Below are 19422 nucleotides of genomic sequence, written 5' to 3' on the forward strand. Positions count from 1 at the left end.
GTGTATGCTCAAAAGTTTTCATACTAAAACATTTCTATGATTTTTAAAAAGTGTACTTTGGTGAAAAGAATGTATCTTCATCTCATTATAAACTGTATATGATAAATTTCATATGCATTATGTTAATATGTTAATGATTCCATAAAACATTAGCAGGAAATGTGCATGAATATTTAACTGAAAGAGAACTTTCTAAGCAAAAAAAGGGAAGAAATTGCAAATGAAAATATTGATAAATTTAAATATGTTGTTAAATATTTAAAACCATTTTTAAATGTTCCAAAAAGAAATCACTGGGAGGTAGATAGTTTTAACAAATGTGACAGAAAGCTCTAAGACCATACCTCAGGAGCTTTTAAAAATACAAGATAAAAATATTTGTAACCGAATAAAAAATCATGTGAGAGATTAACAGAATCTACAAACTAAGAAAAAAAAACAGTAGGCAATAAGCAGTTTAAACTCACCATTAATTAATTGCTAAGTATCTCTGAGTGAACATGCAGCTAAAAGTATTAAATGGTACATATTTACTTTAGAGTCTAAAATTCAGTCAGAAGAAAATAATTAAAATATTTCACAAGTTCATTGCAGCATTATTTATACTAAATTAGAAACAACCTAAATATCTAGAAGTGAATAATTATGTTACATCTATAGATAGTAAAATATGGAAAATACAAAACATTAAAAAGACAAATATAAAGTCCCTCTACTCCCAAAACTCAGATAATACTTCTAACTTCTACATAATTGCTTTTATTTATGAATTTTAAAATTGTTACTTTAGTGTATAAAGGATTACTACCTGTGTGTGTACACATATATATTTTTGATATATAGTGTATATGTTTTTAATAAGGTACTGTATTGTCATTAAAAACTATATTTCCAAATAATTTATCATGCATTTATATTGATACACCCTATGATTAAAATATATATATATATACACACACACACACACACACACACACACACACACATACAGGTAGTAATCCTTTACATACTGTAATAACAATTTTAGAATTCATATATAAAAACAATTATGTAAAATTTAGAAGTGATTGAGTTTTGGGAATAGAGGCACCTTATATTTGTCTTTTTAATGCTTTATATCTTCCATAGTTTTATAATATATATTTGTTTTGTTTTCTTTTTTTAATCATGGGTGGGGATGCAATCAATGAATTTTCCCTATCTAGTACTCCACTTGATCTGTCTTTAACATTTCACTTCAATGCTTTGTTATTTTCCATAATTTTACAATATATATTTGTTTTCTTTTTTTTATAATGAGTGGGGATGGAATCAATGAATTTTTCCTATCTAGGACACCACTCAATCTTTCTTTAACATTTCAGGATAGTAACTGATGGTATGGAGAACAAAAGAGTGATAGAAAGTTTATCTACCCCACATATCTCACCAAATCTGTGTCTAGCTTAAGAGAATAGCCATTGATAAAGAGCCGAACCTCTTAACTAACTAGCTATAATTCTATTTTAGGGAGGAGGAAGGCTCTCAGATAAATTGCTTTGTAACTGATTCTTTCTTTGACAAAATAGGAACCTGGTGCACCTACACCTTGCTGTTTTTCTCCCCATTGCAAAAGAGTATGATCTTCAGTAGATCAACTGAAAGAAGCCAAAAAGATAAAGACAGTGAGAAATTGGGAGGTCAGTAGGCCACGAACCTTAACAATTTATCATCTGAAGTTTTCATTTGATCTTAATGGCACTGCATTGATTTCAGCCCTAGCTTTCACCTTTTCTAACTACTCCTTTTGCCAAGGCTCTCCATTTCTTTATGGTCTAAATTCCCCCCTCATAACCATCTAAAATTAAGAAATAGAGTCGTTTCCAGCAATTCAGTAATCTACTTGTGTGGATATTTCTCTGCAAAGGAAGGAAGAAGGAAGAAAGAAGAGAGACCATAAAACCCTTTTTCCCATCCAACTTTCTGAATTTTATCATTAGTAGAATTTTTGTAATAGGAGATAGTTGTTGGGGCCCTTAGCCTGTTAGCATTACCACAGACCTGTCCAATTTACTTAGCAATTCGAATTGTATCTACTAAAGGCTATGGGGCTTGTTAAAGACTGAATTTTGACACCAAAAAGCCGCCATTCAATCTGCAAATATGTTTTGACAACCGTACTATGTTCCAGGTGCTAAATATGCAATAGTAAACTAAACAGATATGGTACCCATCCTTAAAAGCTTATAATTTGCATGTAGGTGGGCAAACTTTAAATATATAATTATAAACTCAATGAGTTCCAAAAGTTGAAATAGGTAAGCAGAAAGAGATTATTTCAGGCAAAAGAAACAGCATGTGAAAAGAACCAAAGAATAAAAAGGCATTATAGTGGAAATAAAGGGAAGGGAATAGTGTGGCACAACACAAGCTTGTAAAAGTAAGCAGGGAACAGGTTATCATGAAGGATCTTAAAGCAAAGCTTGTGAAATGATAAACAGATTTTCCAAGTGAGAGTGGGAGTTAACTAGGCAGCCAAATTATAAAACTGTACAGATGCATAGATCAGTTTTGTGTGCGTATATGGTTTTTTGTTTTTGTTGTTGTTGTTGTTTGTTTGAGAAGCTCTGTCACCCAGTCTAGAGTGCGATGGCCCGATCTTGGCTCACTGCAACCATCGCCTCCCAGGTTCAAGCTATTCTTCTACCTCACCCTCCTGAGTAGCTAGGATTACAGGCACCTGCCACCTCACCTGGCTAATTTTTGTATTTTTAGTAGAAATGGAGTTTCATTCACCCTGTTAGCCAGGCTGGTTTCGAACTCCTGACCTCCAGTGATCTGCCTGCCTCAGCTTCCCAAAGTGCTGGGATTACAGACATGAGCCACTGTGCCTGGCCCATAGATCAGTTTTTAACACGTGTTCGTGAGAGAGAGAGACAGACACTCATAAGGGCTGTACTTTTTGTTTTCCACCTGAGATGTTAGACTAACATGATTTCTCCAGAGGAGGTGAAGATTAAGGCAGGCAAGGAGAAAGGGCAGGCAATCTAAATTTGCAGAATCTAATAATTCAAACATTATTAAGATAGCAGCAGGGGTCAAGGGGCCTCAGTAGGTTTGCACAGCAGTAATACAACCCAAAACTAACACATCCAATATTGTTTTTCCAGTGTCTGGATTTATAAAGTCTTAAATTTCTGCATGTGTACTATTTGAGAAAGCAAACTGTAGAGTTTTAGGAAGCATGTTGCATTTAGCAGGGGTGGCAAGGACAGGATGTTTGCAGTTTGCTTCAGTGAGCCAAGAATTTTGTTGTTGTTGGGCCTTGTTTTGTGTTTTTTGACACGGTAAAGTTGAGTCTCGTTCTTTTTTGAGTTTGAGAGTAACCGTGTTTAATGAATTACTAGAAGTCTAGCCAGCTGTGGCCATTTTTAAAGCAATTAAAGTATCACAAGATAGTTGTTCTTTATAATACTTCTTTAGTATAGCAAAATATAGATGGCCTGAGAGTACAATAAGGAAGTCAGATCACCTTGCTGCCTTTTTCCACAAGTGTTTTTCATCTGAACCACAAAATGTAGAAAAATGTTTCAGTAACTTTTTTCTCAATTTCCCCAAACATGGTACTTAGGTAGTTATATTCTAGACACATATGAAAGAAGGCAAGTCATTATATACATTGGATGCCTTAAAGCATTAGGGCTTAATTCTCTCCCTGAACCCCAGTAGAGAAAGCTTCTAGGGTATCCAAAGAGCATTTACTTATAAGTTCATTCTGCAATTAAAGTGCTTTTACTATAATGACATAAATTCTTAGAAGTGTACTGAAGACAGTTTCATAAGAGATTTTCAAAATCATTATTTATATTGTCTCTTTCTCCTGAAAAATAATTCGTTCATTAATCATTCACTAATACTACAGCTGAACTGGTAAAGAAATTCCTGTATATAATTATCTTTGACTTTACAAAGCCCTTTGAAAGAATTTCAAGTTTAGTATGTAAATCAAAAGTGGTTTGAGTAAATACCTAACTCAGATACCAACAGCATCAACACTTTCCTTGGATTCTGGCAACAAAAATCAGGGTAAATAAAGAGAGAAGTGTTACGTTGTAATAGATAGTAGACTTTTCTTTTACTGGCATGTTAAGGTGTTAGGGAAAGTGTTGCAAAAAACATAGTTAATCATAATTCTAGTTTTACTGACATAACATTGTAAGTTTTCATTTATGATGAAGACCAATTGTAAACTTGATTTTTTTTTTTTTTTTTTTTTTTTTTTTTAGACAGAGTCTCACTCTGTCACCCAGGAAGCTGGAGTGCAGTGGTGCGATCTCAGCTCACTGCAACCCTCACCTCCCGGGTTCAAGCGATTCACCTGCTTCAGCCTCCTGAGTAGCTGGGATTACAGGCACACACTCCACACCTGTCTAATTTTTGTATTTTTAGTAGAGAAGGGGTTTCACTATGTTGTTCAGGCTGGTCTCAAAACTCCTGACCTCGTGATCTGCCCGCCTTGGCCTCCCAAAGTGCTGGGATTACAGGCGTGAGCCACCGCATCTGACCAAACTTGATTTCTTACATAGTTTTCTCATCCAAACATTTCTGTCCCTCTGACAATACAATGAGTGATTCCTTTTGTATATATCATTGAGCAGTATAGCACCTATAAGAAAAGAAAATACGTTTTCATTTTGTTTTTTAGATCAGTACAATGGAACATGAATTTTCAGTAAAGGAACGTGGGTTTGAAGTTCAATTGAGAGAGATGGAAGACAGTAATAGAAATTCCATTGTTGAACTGAGGCATCTCCTAGAGACTCAACAGAAGGCAGCCAATAGGTGGAAAGAAGAAACGAAGAAACTTACTGAAAGTGCTGAAATTAGAATCAATAATCTAAAGTAAGTCTACTGTTAGTTGTTTGACATGTTTTACAGAAGAAATTCTTTAACCTGTAATTTAATGTGCTTGCCATACTTTTTTTAAAAAATGTATAATTCTGAACCTTATCTTTTTATTCAGTAAATATTTATGAAACTACTGTAAAAATATTATGTCATAAACCAAAGCAAATATTATATTTTTTACAAATTTCATGCATGTTTCATAAAATGTAGTAGTTTTTGTTGGATATATTAGTTTAGATAGTTGCAACAAAATCTGTTTCGCCTGCAAAACCTGAAATAATTTGTTCTCTGGCCCTTGAGAAAAAGTTATCTGACCCTTCCTCGGAAAAAACTTGAGATTTTTGTGCTGAATGAGATGGGAAGCTCAAGAGCTTCAACATGGGAATGAGATCAGAGAGGTTCTAGCAAAGTGATGTGATCAGACTTAAATGTTCAACAGATGATTGTGATCACTGTATGATCTGTATCACTGTATGATTTACTATAGTAAACCTAAAACTACTCTAAAAAATAAAGTCTATTAAAAAAAAGAATAGACTGTAAAGAGGCAAGGGTAAGAGAAGGAAGAAAGAAACTAGTACTATGATAGTCCGCGTATAAAATAGTGGTGGCTTAAACTCGGTTATAAAGGGTTGGTGATAATCACAGGAAGTTTGCTTTGGGCTGTTAAGTATGAGCTGCCCAAAAGATATTTAAGTCAAGATATCAACTAGTCAATTATGTATATAAGTTGATATTCAGGGGAGAGATTACAATAAGAGCTATAAACTTATGAATGACTAACATACACATGATTTTTAAAGTCATGGAATGAGAACATGTTGAAAAAGAGGATAGAGAGATGGAAACTGTGAGGACTGAGTTTCAAAATGTAAAGTTTAGGGAAATTATTCCACTGAGAGAGACTGAGAAAGCGTATCCAGAGAAATAGAAATAAAGACAAAATAGTAAAAATAAAAAATAAAAATTCAGAAAATGAATAAGCAATAATGGGTGATATTTATTGATTTTCTAAAAAATATTCCTTAAAAAAACTAGGAATAGAATTTCCGTAATTTTCTAAAGCCATCTATTCTATAGCAAACATTGTTCTCAGTGGCAAAAAATAATGTCAATAACATTATTTTGAAGACTGAGAAGATGTCAGAGAAGTTCACTATTACCATTTCTATTGATCTTTGTACTGGAGTCCTAATCAGTGCACTAAGGCAAGAAAAAGAAATAAAAGGTTGACAAAATGGAAAGGAAGACAACATGGTTAAATATGTAAAAAGTCCAAAATAATTGATAGACAAACTATTAAGTGAATATAGAAAAACCATTTGTAATCTACATACCAGTAACAAACATTTCAAAAATAAAACTTTAAAAGTAATTTATAATTACATCAAAAAACATCAAATACCTAGCAACAAATCTAACAAACGATATGTAAGACTTTTGTTTGAAAACTATATATAATATTAAGAGTAATTAAAGTCTAAATAAAGGCAGAGACCATGTTTATTATTAGAATGCTAAATATTATAATTATGTTCATTCTCCCCCACCAATATACCTATAGATCAGTGTAATCCCAGTTAGAATCCTAGCACATGGAGCAATATCTGAAGTATATTAAGGTTAAAAAAAGGTAACGTAACAGTAGGTATAGTATTCTCATTAAGAGTGAGGAGTGTGTGTGCCTGTGTGTGGGTTTGTGCACATATGTGTATATAAACAACATATGTACACACACACTCATACACACACATACACACATTTGTGTTTTTAAAAATGAAGAGGTGAGCCAAAAAATAATTCAAAAGTAATCTCTGAGAGGAGTGAGGGGGACAGAATGAAGGATAGACTTCTTTGAATGAACCTTGTTTTGTAGATTTATAAGCTTAATTTTGGAACTATATAAATGTTTATATAATTATTTTTCAAATTAAATCAAAATTTGAAAAGCAATACCTAAAAATCAAAAGTAAAATTAAACAAATTAACTTAATTATATAGGAAGTTGATGGCTTAACTACATAGATGAATTATTTCAAGTGATATTAAACATAGTAATTAGACTGTATGGGATAAAGCCTAAGGATTAAAGGAAATGCAAGAAATCATAAACTGTTTTTAGTAGTCATATTGTTAGAAATAATATTCATGGTGGTGTTCTGAAACTTATAATTATAGGATAAGGCAGCTGAGTTATTATAAAAGTCTTTAAGAACCAAATTTTTCATCATAAAAGAGAAGAAACTCAAAAGAAATTGAATAAACTTGTAGTTCTAAATTGGAATTGAAAATATGAGTTTATGAACTCAAGATGTATTTTACTCTTTAAAAACGTGTATTCCCTAGTTCAATCTTTTCAGTAAACAGTGAAAACAAGACCAGTATTCTTAAAAGGTCTTAAAGGAAACTAAAGGCTGGGCACAGTGGCTCACGCCTGTAATCCCAGCACTTTGGGAGGCCAAGGTGGGCGGATCACGAGGTCAGGAGATCGAGACCATCCTGACTAACATGGTGAAACCCTGTCTCTACTAAAAATACGAAAAATTGGCCGGGCATGGTAGCGGGTGCCTGTAGTCCCAGCTACTGGGGAGGCTGAGGCAGGAGAATGGCGTGAACCCGGGAGGCGGAGCTCGCAGCGAGCCTAGATCGCGCCACCGTACTCCAGCCTGGGTAACAAAGCAAGACTCTGTCTCAAAAGAAAAAAAAAAGAAACTAAAAGGTCTCCTAAAAGAGACTAGGACTCTTTGGAAAAATTATTGATTACAGATTTGGGACAGGACAGTACAAGATAAGCCTAGAAAATACTTTTTCATCACAAAAAGCAAAGAGAAGGTATCAAGATTGCTGGGGTCACATCAAAATGGCCCATGGACCAACTTAAGGTAGCTCCCCCGGCCCATGTGGGGACTATCTGCATATCAAAAAGAATATATGCAATAAATTGAAACATATCAAACATTTTTTAAATTCATGACTTCAAAATGGTTTTAAGTAAAGAAAAAAAGTCTATGGTCACCTTTGGAAGATGCTGTAGAATCAACTCATTCTAAAAGAAAAAATATGAATAAAAGGAAAAATCAAGTGTTTCTTTTACCTTTCCTTTATTCACTGTATGTTAACAAATGGCATTTGGTCTTTTGTGCCATAATAGACCTAGTGTGAAGCCTCCAACTTTGTTTTTCTTTCTCAAGATTGGTCTGACTGGGGTCATTTGTGGTTTCATACAAATTTTAGGATCATCTTTTCCATTTCTGTGAAAAATGTCATTGGAATTTTGATAGGCATTGCATTGAATCTGTAGATCACTTTGAATAGTATCAACATTTTGACAATATTAATTTCTTCAGTTCATGAATACAAGATATCTTTCCAATTATTTGTACCTTCTTAAATTTCTTTGATCAAATTTTGGTAGTTTTCAATATGGAGATTTTTCCCTTCTTGGTTGAATTTATTCGTAGGTATTTTATTGTTTTAGTAGCTATTGTAAATGGAATTGTTTTCTTGATTTCTTTTTCAAATAGATTGCTGTTAGTGTATAAAAATGCCACTAATACTTTGTGTGTTGATTTTGTAACCTGCAATTTTACTGCATTTGTTTATTCTAGCAGTTTTTTGATGAGGTCTTCAGGGTTTTGTATATGTAAGATCATTTCATCTGTAAACAGGGGCAATTTAACTTCTTCCTTTCCAATTTGATGCCTTTCTTTTGTCTTGCCTAATTTCTCTGGGTAGGACTTTCAGTACCATATGGAATAGAAGTGGCAAAAATGGGCATCCTTGTCATGTTCTTGACCTTCAGAGGAAATAATTTCAATTTTTCACCATTAAGTATGATGCTAGCTGTGGATTTTTCATAAATACCCTTTATTGTGTTGAGGTAGTTCCCTATATTGGGTAGGAAATTGTTTTTTTAGAAAAATCAAAGAATGACCTCAAAAATCATAGATATTTTAGATTTTAACTTAAGTTTTATACATGTATATTTTAACATATAAGGTTAAATATATTTAACTTTATATATACTAATAAATAATTTAATTCATAACTTTATATATACTAATAAATAATTTATTAACTAATAAATACTTTAATTCATGCCATGAATATCTTATAAATTCAATTTTTATTACCAAATTTTATTTTAAATGTTCTGTGGTTTATACTTTTTTAAAAACCTATAATGCAGGTACTCTAGAAAGGAAATTTTCGGCCGGGCGCGGTGGCTCAAGCCTGTAATCCCAGCACTTTGGGAGGCCGAGACGGGTGGATCACGAGGTCAGGAGATCGAGACTATCCTGGCTAACACGGTGAAACCCCGTCTCTACTAAAAAATACAAAAAAAAACTAGCCGGGCGAGGTGGCGGGCGCCTGTAGTCCCAGCTACTCGGGAGGCTGAGGCAGGAGAATGGCGTGAACCCGGGAGGCGGAGCTTGCAGTGAGCTGAGATCCGGCCACTGCACTCCAGCCTGGGCGACAGAGCGAGACTCCGTCTCAAAAAAAAAAAAAAAAAAAAAAAAAAAGAAAGGAAATTTTCAGTTTTGTTTTTAATTACAGACAAATCTATTGTCATGAATTATTTCTCCTCAAAAGCATAAACTGAGGCAGAGATCTGGCATGGGCACAAAGGGTGTTCCGGCATATGGCAAATGCTGAAGATTAAAGTAGAGATGAGAAAGAAAAGGACTTGAATCAATTTAGAGGAAGATGGACAACAAATGTATCAGTGACATGAAAGTCCTGTGTCCTTTCCACAGAGAAGTTTGGTATCCTCATGACTTGGCAGCTGTCTTCCCTCAGAGCAAATAATTCAAGAGAAAGCATGAACCAGATGGGCTATAATTGTTTTTAAAAAAAGGATAGAAATATAATAGATTTTATGAATAAGCATAATTATCTGGCTTGAGAGTTGAAGGTAAGAAATAAACTACAGAAGAAAAGATTCAAAGCTCAGCAGTGAATCACAATTTTGTGAGAATATATTTACTGGAACATAAATTTGTAACCAAAAATTAATCATAAATGGAATTTTTAATGATTTCTGATTAAAATTCTGTAGGCCAGGTGCAGTGGCTCATGCCTGTAATCCCAGCACTTTGGGAGGCCAAGGCGGGCTGATCACGATGTCAGGAGATCGACCATCCTGGCTAACACAGTGAAACCTGTCCCTACTAAAAATACAAAAAATTAGCTGAGTGTGGTGGCGGGCGCCTGTAGTCCCAGCTACTGGGGAGGCAGAGGCGGGAGAATGGCGTGAACCCGGGAGGCGGAGCTTGCAGTGAGCTGAGATGGCGCTACTGCGCTCTAGCCTGGGCGACAGAGCGAGACTCCCTCTCAAAAATAAAATTAAAATAAAATAAAATCTGTGATAAAGAATGTTTATATGATGAAATATATCTGCATTTGTTGGCTTTTAAGAGGCAATAAATCTTGACAATAAAAGATCGTTGAATGCTGAAATCTAAGAAAGATCACAAAAGGCAGTTCCTTTTTAGTCATATTGTGGAATTACTATTCCCACAGAGATTATTCTGATGTAACCTTCACTGCTCAGTAATTTTATTATAGCTTTATTGCTGAATTACCAATCTCTTTTTTCTGAAGTTCTCAATTTTACCCATTTGAGAAAAAAAATTTCTGACCCCCCAAAAATCTGCTGCCTGGTTTCTGTTTCTCTCTCTCTCTCCCTCCCCACCACTCAGTCCTGCCTTCCCTTATTGGCTTTTAGATGCCTATGCCTGTATTTATAGTGAAAATAGTTTCTCTTTCTCGTTTCCTCTTCTTCCCTACATTTTATTACCAAGCTTATTTTATCCAGATGTTTGAATAATTTTTCTTTTACTTTCTATTTTTATGTACTCACGTACAAGCTTCAAAGAAACAAGCCCTTCTGATCTTATCAAATTCTTTTTTTAAAGATATTCATTCTTATGCTATTAATTATCTGTTGAATTCTTCACTGCACCCTCCTGCAGCTCTACATCTTACCTGGTATTTGCCCTCATGTTGTAACTGTCAGTAGATCGTTTACCATATGTCTTGTTATTATCTTAATTTCTACATTTCAAAACTCAATTTATATTACATTTTCCAAATTGATTTCTTCTTTAACAATCTTTCTTCATTGATACCACTATTCCCCTAATTCCTGAATATAAAACCTTATAGCCATCTTTGACTCATTCTTTGTATTTATCTTCTTTCAGTAACCAAGTCCTATTGATTCTTCTTTTGAAATGCCTTCTATCTTTTCATTGCCACTTCCATGACTCTAGAACTGCATTAGTTACCTATTTCTATGTAACAAATTACCCCAACATTTAGTTCTTAAGAAAAACATTTATTATTTTATAATTTAATGAGTCAAAAATTTACTCATGAAGTAATTGGAAGTAGCTTATCTGGGTGAATCTGTCACAAGGTCTTTCATGAAGTATCAATCAAAATGTCATCTGAAGACTTAATGGGAGTGGAGGATCTGCTTCCAAGATTACTTACACCTCTGTAGATGGAAGGCCTAAGTTCCTGTTTATGGCCAGACACCTCACTTCCTAGCCATGTGACCTTTCCACAGAGAAGTTTGGTATCCTCATGACTTGGCGGCTGTCTTCCCTCAGAGCAAATAATTCAAGAGAAATCAAGAAGGCGTAATGCTTTTTGTGACCTAGTCTCCTAAGTCACATTTTTCTATTCATTAGAAGTGAGTTGCTAAATCCAGACCATATTAACAGTAAGGGGTTTTAGGGCCTACCTTCTGAAGACATGAATCTCCAAGAATTTCTGGACATATTTTATAACCACCATAAGACCAAATCTCATATTTTACTTGTGTAAATATTTGCTTATATTGTCCTCTCAACTCATCTTTGCATGTAACTTCCTTGATCTTGAACTCCTCAACCTCTAAAACAATGAGAAATAGATTTCTTTTTTTAACCATCCAGTTTATGGTATTTTGTTATAACACCATGAATAGACAAAGACAACAACACAGGATAGGTGAAAGTCAACTTCTGTTTTTCCCATGTTATAGTCATTCAATCCTGAAACATTTAATGACAAGACTCTCCTTTCCTTGCTATTATACTTTGCACCGCCCCTTTTGTCATAATTTGTGTTCATATATATGTGAATCTGTTTCTGACATCTCTTTTATGTTCTGTTGGTTTGTTTGCTTATCCTTGTGTCAATACCACACTGTCTTATTTATTACCTTTGTAAGACACTTTTGAAAACAACTACAAGATTTGAAAAGCAACCTGATACCTAATTACGGTCATTTCTCTTACCTTGTTCTTTTTTGTAAAAATATCTTACCTATTCTTGGTTCTGGGCATTTCTGTATTCATATTAGAATTGTATGTCAAGTTCCTTAAATAAATTTGATGGAATTTTAATTTGAATTCTATCAACTTTATAAATAAATTTAGAACAAGCAACATAATTAAAATTTTTATAATATTGTCTTTCAGTCTATGTACGTGACGTATCTCTCCATTTGTTTAGGTCTTCTAAAATGTCTCAGTAAAGTTAATTTCCTTGTAGAAATCTTACACCTTTGTCAAATTTATTTTAATTTCATTTTCTCATTGTTGCTTATACACAGAAATGTGAAAGCTTTTTGTTGCTGACGATACTTTCTTTACCCAGTGACCTTACTTAGGACAAAAGCTGTAGAATCTTTTGGATTTTGACCATATCGTCTATCAATATAACAGTTTTATCTCTTCAAATAACTATATGTTTTGTTTCTCTTTCTTGATTATTGCACTAGCTAAGACTTCCAGTGCAATACACAGAGTAGGGATAGTCAGGATTCTTATTCTTGTTCCCAATCTTAAAAGGAAAGCTTTCAATTTTCATCATTTCATATATTTTCTGTGTTTGGTGATAACCTCTATCATATTCAGGGAGTTTCCTTTTGTTATTACTTTACTAAGAACTTTTATCACAAATATTAATTTTTTTTTCCGAGACAGAGTTTTGCTCTTGTTGCCCAGGCTGGAGTGCAGTGGCACGATCTCAGCTCACTGCAACCTCTGCCTCCCAGGTTCAAGTAATTCTCCTGCCTTGGCCTCCCAAGTAGCTGGGATTACAGCCATGCACCAGCACGCCTGGCTAGTTTTTGTGTTTTTAGTAGAGGCGGGGTTTCACCACGTTAGTCAGGCTGGTCTCAAACTCCTGACCACAGGTGATCCACCTGCCTCGGCCTCCCAAACTGCTGGGAGCCAGAATGCTAGGCCTACAAATATTAAATTTTATAAAAGCTTTTGCTACATTGTTTGGGGTGATTATTTGAATTTGTTCTATGTAATCTGTTAATGGGATAAATTTTATGGATTGATTTTGCTATTGTACCAAATTTTCATTCCTGTGACAAAATCAACATGATTGTAATGCATTCTCCTTATATATGTATTTCTGGATTTGGTTTCTTAGAGTTTTATTTAATATATGTTTGTCTATGTTCATGAGAGAGATTGACCTGAAATCCTTTCTTGAACTCTCAAGTTATATCAAAGTTATGTTAGCCTCAAAAACAAATTGAAGAGTAGCCCTTCTTTTTTTGTAATCTTGTATATTTTATGGAGTTTTGAAAGTGTTTATTCCTTGAATATTTGATAGAATTCTCCAATGAAATATCTTGGCCTGGAATTTTGTTGTTGTTGCTGTTGGGTTTTTGTAGGAGTATTTTTTTATTGTTGATTCAATCAAAATGTATTTAACAGTGATATAATTCTTCAGATTTTATATTTCTTCATTGACATAGTTTTGGTACATTATATTTTTATAGAAATACATCCATTTCTTCTAAATTTTTAATATTTTTGGATATGTTTTCCATATTATTGTCCATTTAATGTCTGCAGCATCTGTAATACCTCCTTTTGCATTCCTGATATTATTATACCTTGTCTCTTTTTTCTTTATCACTCTTACGAGAGTTTCTCAATTGTTTTACTCTTTATAAATAACCTTTGATTTTTAATCTTTTCTATTTTGTGTTTATTACCTAATTTTATTACTTTCTGCTCTTTGTTAACCCTCTCCTTTCTTTCATGTTGCTGTTCTTTTTTCTGACTTCTTGAAATAGAAGCATGACTCAAATTTTCACCTTCTCTTTTTTCTGAATGCATGCATTCTTCAATGTTGTAAATTTTTCCCTATGTCTTGACATAACTTTAGTATACGTTTTGATATATGTCGTGCTATTATTTAGTTCAAATTATTTTCCTTTTTTTTTTTTTTCTGAGACAGGGTCTCACTCTTTCACACAGGCTGAAATGCAGTGGCACAATCTCAGCTCACTGCAACCTCCGCCTCCCAGGTTCAAGCAATTTTCCTGCCTCAACCTCCCAAGTAGCTAGGACCACAGATGCCCACCACCACAAATGGCTAATTTTTGTGTTTTTTGTAGAGACAGGGTTTCATTATGTTGCCCAGTCTGGTCTTGAACTCCTGGACTCAAGCAACTGATCCTCCTGCCTTGGCCTCCCAAAATGCTGAGATTATAGGAGTAAGCCACTGCACCTGGCCTCAAATTATTTACTAATATTTATTATCTTTTTTAATCTACATGTTATATATAAGTACATTTTCATATAAATTCTAAAGTTCTTAAACATATCCAGTCATTTTAGTTATTTTTTTCTTAATTGTTTCTATGTTTCATAGATTTAGAAACAGTAGATAGCTCAGTTTCAGGCCATTTCATTCATTGATACTTAGTGTAATTCAAAATATACTGGGATTTGTTTTTATCGTATTATTTAGTACTTTCTATTTCTGACATCTTTGCTTTATTCCTTTTTTTCTTTCTCATCTTTTTAATTCATTTGGTATTTTTTTAATCATTCTACTTTTTTCCCCAATATTTGGAAATTAATTACTCATATTATTTTGGTGACTACCCTACCTGTTATACCACATATACTTAGGAAGTCTGAAGTTAATCAAAGCTTTTATTCTCCTCCCAGAAAACTCAAGAACCTTGAAACATATTAGCACCATTAATTTCTCTTACCCAGCTTATATATTATTGTTGGCAGGTTAATTCCTATTTAGTAAAAAATATATTACTGTAATGAACTATATATGAACAATAATAAATGTAAAACAAAATAATAAATATATATGAACAGTAATATATTTATTGTATATTACTGAATGTATGAGATACTAGAAGCAATGTAGAACAAAATAATAAATATATATGAACAATACTGTTCTCATACATTCCATCTGGGACTACTTTCCTTATGTCTGAATTATGTCTTTCAGAAGTTCCTTTGGTAAAGATCTATTGGTGATGAATTCTCAACTGCTGCTCATAAAATATATTTACTTTTTGTTTATTCTTGAAAGATACTTTTGCTGGGTATGGAATTCCAAGTTGACAGGTATTTTCTTCTAGAATATTAAAGATAACATCTTTGGGAGCTGTGAACTGACAAAACATCAAGAGTTTACGCAATGATAAGAGACATGAGAGTTCCAGTTGACCAGAGTGGAACATCCTTGTTGAACACCCAGGGTGTACAATAAAGATTTCAGGATCACTTTATCCTATTGTTAAAATTAAACTAGCCTAGAGTAAAAAGAATTGAAAATCTCTCTTGATAAAGCTAAAAACAAGCTTCAAAAGGAACAAGCTGGTCCTCAAGTAACTTAACTACCTGCCAGAAAAAATCCAACACTTTTATTACTAGATAAACAAAAGCAGGAAAATGGTACCCATAACCAGAAAAAAAGAAAAACAAAAACTAGGCCGGGCGCGGTGGCTCAAGCCTGTAATCCCAGCACTTTGGGAGGCCGAGTCGGGCGGATCACGAGGTCAGGAGATCGAGACCATCCTGGCTAATATGGTGAAACCCCGTCTCTACTAAAAATACAAAAAAAAAACTAGCCGGGCGAGGTGGTGGGCGCCTGTAGTCCCAGCTACTCGGGAGGCTGAGGCAGGAGAATGGCGTAAACCCGGGAGGCGGAGCTTGCAGTGAGCTGAGATCCGGCCACTGCACTCCAGCCTGGGCGACAAAGCGAGACTCCGTCTCAAAAAAAAAAAAAAAAAAAGAAAAACAAAAACTAGCGCATCTAAACACACCCAGAAATGGCCAGGCGCGGTGGCTCACACCTGTGATCCCAGCATTTTGGGAGGCTGAGGCGGGTGGATCACGAGGTCAGGAGATCGAGACCACGGTGAAACCCTGTCTCTACTAAAAATACAAAAAATTAGCCGGGCACGGTGGTGGGCGCCTGTAGTCCCAGGTACTTGGGAGGCTGAGGCAGGAGAATGGTGTCAACCCGGGAGGCAGAGCTTGCAGTGAGCTGAGATCTCGCCACTGCACTCCAGTCTGGGTGAACAGAGCAAGACTCTGTCTCAAAAAAAAAAATAGAAACACACCCAGAAATGAGAGGGGATACAATTATTAATTTTTTAATTTTTATTAATTAATTAAAAGTATTAAAAGATGAGAACTTTAAACCAGCCGTTGTAAATATTCTTAGTGATTTAAAGGAACACATGAAGATGATAAGGAGAGAAATGGAAGATGCAAAAAAGGAAACAATGGAAACCTGTGGATGAAAAATATTAGAGAATTTAAAAACTCACAAAATGGGATTAACAGCAGATCATACACTGCACAAGAAGAGATCAGAGAACTTGAAGAGAGCAAAAGAAACCATCCAAAAATGAAACATAGTGAGAAAAAAAGACCAAAGAAAAATTATGCACAGAGAGCCTCAGAAACCTTAGGGACGATAGCAAGCAGTATAAAATACATACAAGTATAGTCCCAGGAGGGCAGGGATGGGAGTGTGGGAGTGTTTTAAGAAATAATGGGCCAGACACGGTGGCTCATGCCTGTAATCCTAGCACTTTGGGAGGCCGAGGCAGGTGGATCACCTGAGGTCAGGAGTTCAAGACCAGCCTGGCCAACATGGTGAAACCCCATCTCTACTAAAAATACAAAAATTATCCAGGAGTGGTGGCACATGCCTGTAATCTCAGCTCTTTGGGAGGCTGAGGCAGGAGACAGAGGTTGCAGTGAGCCAAGATCATGCCACTGCACTCCAGCCTGGATGACAGAGTAAGACTCCAGCTCCAAAAAAAAAAAAAGAAAAGAACTAATGGGCAAATTTTTTCCAAACTTGATGAAAACCCTTTGTGTAGTTATCTGCTACTGCATAACAAATTGCTCCAAAATTTAGGGACTTAAAACAGCAAACATTTGTTTTCTCACAGTTTTTGAGGATTAGGAATCTAGACATGTTGGAATCAGAATGCCTCTGACTCAGGGTTTCTCATAAAGTTGCAGTCAATGTGTTGACTAAAGCTGCATTATCTCAAAGCTTGACCAGGAAAGGATCTGCTCCCAAGCTCACTCTGTAGCTGTTGGCAGGCCTCAGGTCTTCACTGACATTGGCAGGAGACATCAGTTCCTTGCCTTGTTGGTCTCTTCATGGGTCTAAAATGTTGTAGCATGCTTCCCTCAGAGTGAGGAGAGAGGGGGAGCCAGTGAGGGAGAAAGGGAAGGAAGTTAAGAGAGAGAAAGTAAAACAAAGGTCAAGATCTTTGTGTAAGCTAATCTTGAAAGTGACATCACATCACGTTAACCATATTCTGTCAATTAGAAGTGAGTCCCTGGGTAGAGCCCCAAAGGTGAGACTTCATGAGGACCTCATAAGGTAGGGATCATTGAGGTTCGTTTCAGAGCTTACCTGCCACACCATTACATCACACCATACACAAAAATAACCTGAAATGAATCCTAGACCTAAGCATAAAAAAGGAAAACAATAAAATATCTAAAAGAAAATCTTATGATAAGCAAAAATTTCTTCCAAGACACAAGAATAAATTACAAAAAATTTGATAAAGTGGACTATATTAAATTAAAAACTTCTGGCCAGGTGCGGTGGCTCATGCCTATAATCCCAACACTTTTAGAGGTCAAGGTGGGCAGATCAACTTGATGCTGCAAGTTCAAAACCAGTCTGGCTAACAAGAGGAAACCCCCCTCTCTACTAAAATTGTGAAAAATTAGCCAGGTATGGTAGCACACCCCTGTAATCCCAGCTACTCAGGAAGCTGAAGAGTGAGAATTGCTTGAGCCTGGGAAGTGGTGAGCCGAGATGGTGCTACTGCACTCCAGCCTGAGCCACAGAGCAAGAGTCTGTCTTAAATATAAATAAATAATAAACAATAAAAATAAATAAATTTTAAAAAGTCTGCTTTTCAAAAGCCACCATTAAGAAAATGAAAAAAGACCATGAGAAAAAAATTGCAATTAGTATATCTGACAAAGGACTTGATTTTTTAATCTTTCAACTCAGTAATAATAGACAATTTTACTACGAAGTTAAATGTGTACTCATCATACAAACATGCAGTTTTACTCACAGATATTAGCCAAGAGAAATGAAAACACATCCACACAGAGACCAACCTGAGCAACATAGTGAGACCTCGTCTCTGCAAAATAAAAAATAATAAAATTAACCAGGCATGGCAGTGCATGCCTAAAGCCCCAGCTACTTGGGAGGCTGAGGTGGGAGGATCACCTGAGCCCGGGAATTTGCAGCTGTGAACCCTGATCATGCCACTGCACTCCAGCCTGGGCAGCAGACCAAGACTCTTTCCAAAAATAAAACCAAAATATATTGACACAAAAAAACCTGTACATGAGTATTTATAGATATTTTATTTATAGTGGCTGAAAATGAGAACCCAAATGTACATCACCAGGTGCATGGATAAACACTCAGAAATAAAAAGGAATAAACCACTGATACACACAACAACATGGATGAATGTCAAAAACGAGATTGAAAATTAAGAAACCAAACATAGAAGACTACATACTGTATGATCCCATATGTGTGAAGAGAAAGCAATTCTAATTTATAATGATAAAACACTTTGGATGCATAGGACTGGGATTTCATGGGTGGGGCAGTGACTGCAAAAGGGAAGAGGGACCTTTTTAGGGAGATGGAGTCTCACTGTGTCGCCCAGGCTGGAGTGCAGTGGCACGATCTCGGTTCACTGCAACCTCCGCCTCATGGGTTCAAGGTATTCTTTTGCCACAGCCTCCCAAGTAGCTGGGACTACAGGCATGTGCCACCACGCCCAGCTAATTTTTGTATTTTTAGTAGAGATGAGGTTTCATCGTATTGGTCAGGCTGGTCTCAAATTCCTGACCTCAAGTGATCCACCCACCTCAGCCTCCCAAAGTGCTGGGATTATAGGCGTGAGCCACCGCACCCGGCTTATTCTATATCTTAATTCCTGTGGTAGTTACATGAGTGTATGCTTTTGTCAGATCTCACCAAACTACACTCAAAATGGCTGCACCTTATTTCCCACAATTAGGAATAAGGTTGATTTTAAAACCAAAATAAATATTGCCTTTGCATGATTCACTGTCTCCTGTCCTCCTGAGATTCTGATCAAAGGTATTTTAAACTTTTATTGTGCATTTCTTTGTCTCTCACCCTCTTTATTTTTCATCTTTTTTCATTGTGCTACATTCA

General features: G+C 35.4%; 1 protein-coding gene across 5 annotated transcripts in view; it reads left to right on the forward strand.

Annotated features, from left to right (window-relative positions):
* SCLT1 (sodium channel and clathrin linker 1) overlaps positions 1 to 19422 on the forward strand; it is a 214627-nt gene that overhangs the window by 150519 nt on the left and 44686 nt on the right. For all 5 annotated transcript variants that reach the window (XM_050791221.1, XM_050791223.1, XM_050791219.1 and 2 more), the window contains one exon: positions 4685 to 4881. In XM_050791221.1, coding sequence (XP_050647178.1) covers positions 4685 to 4881 — 197 coding nt within the window. The remainder of the gene's footprint in view (positions 1 to 4684; positions 4882 to 19422) is intronic.

This window comes from Macaca thibetana, chromosome 5, assembly GCF_024542745.1.
Source record: "Macaca thibetana thibetana isolate TM-01 chromosome 5, ASM2454274v1, whole genome shotgun sequence".
NCBI lineage: Eukaryota > Metazoa > Chordata > Mammalia > Primates > Cercopithecidae > Macaca > Macaca thibetana.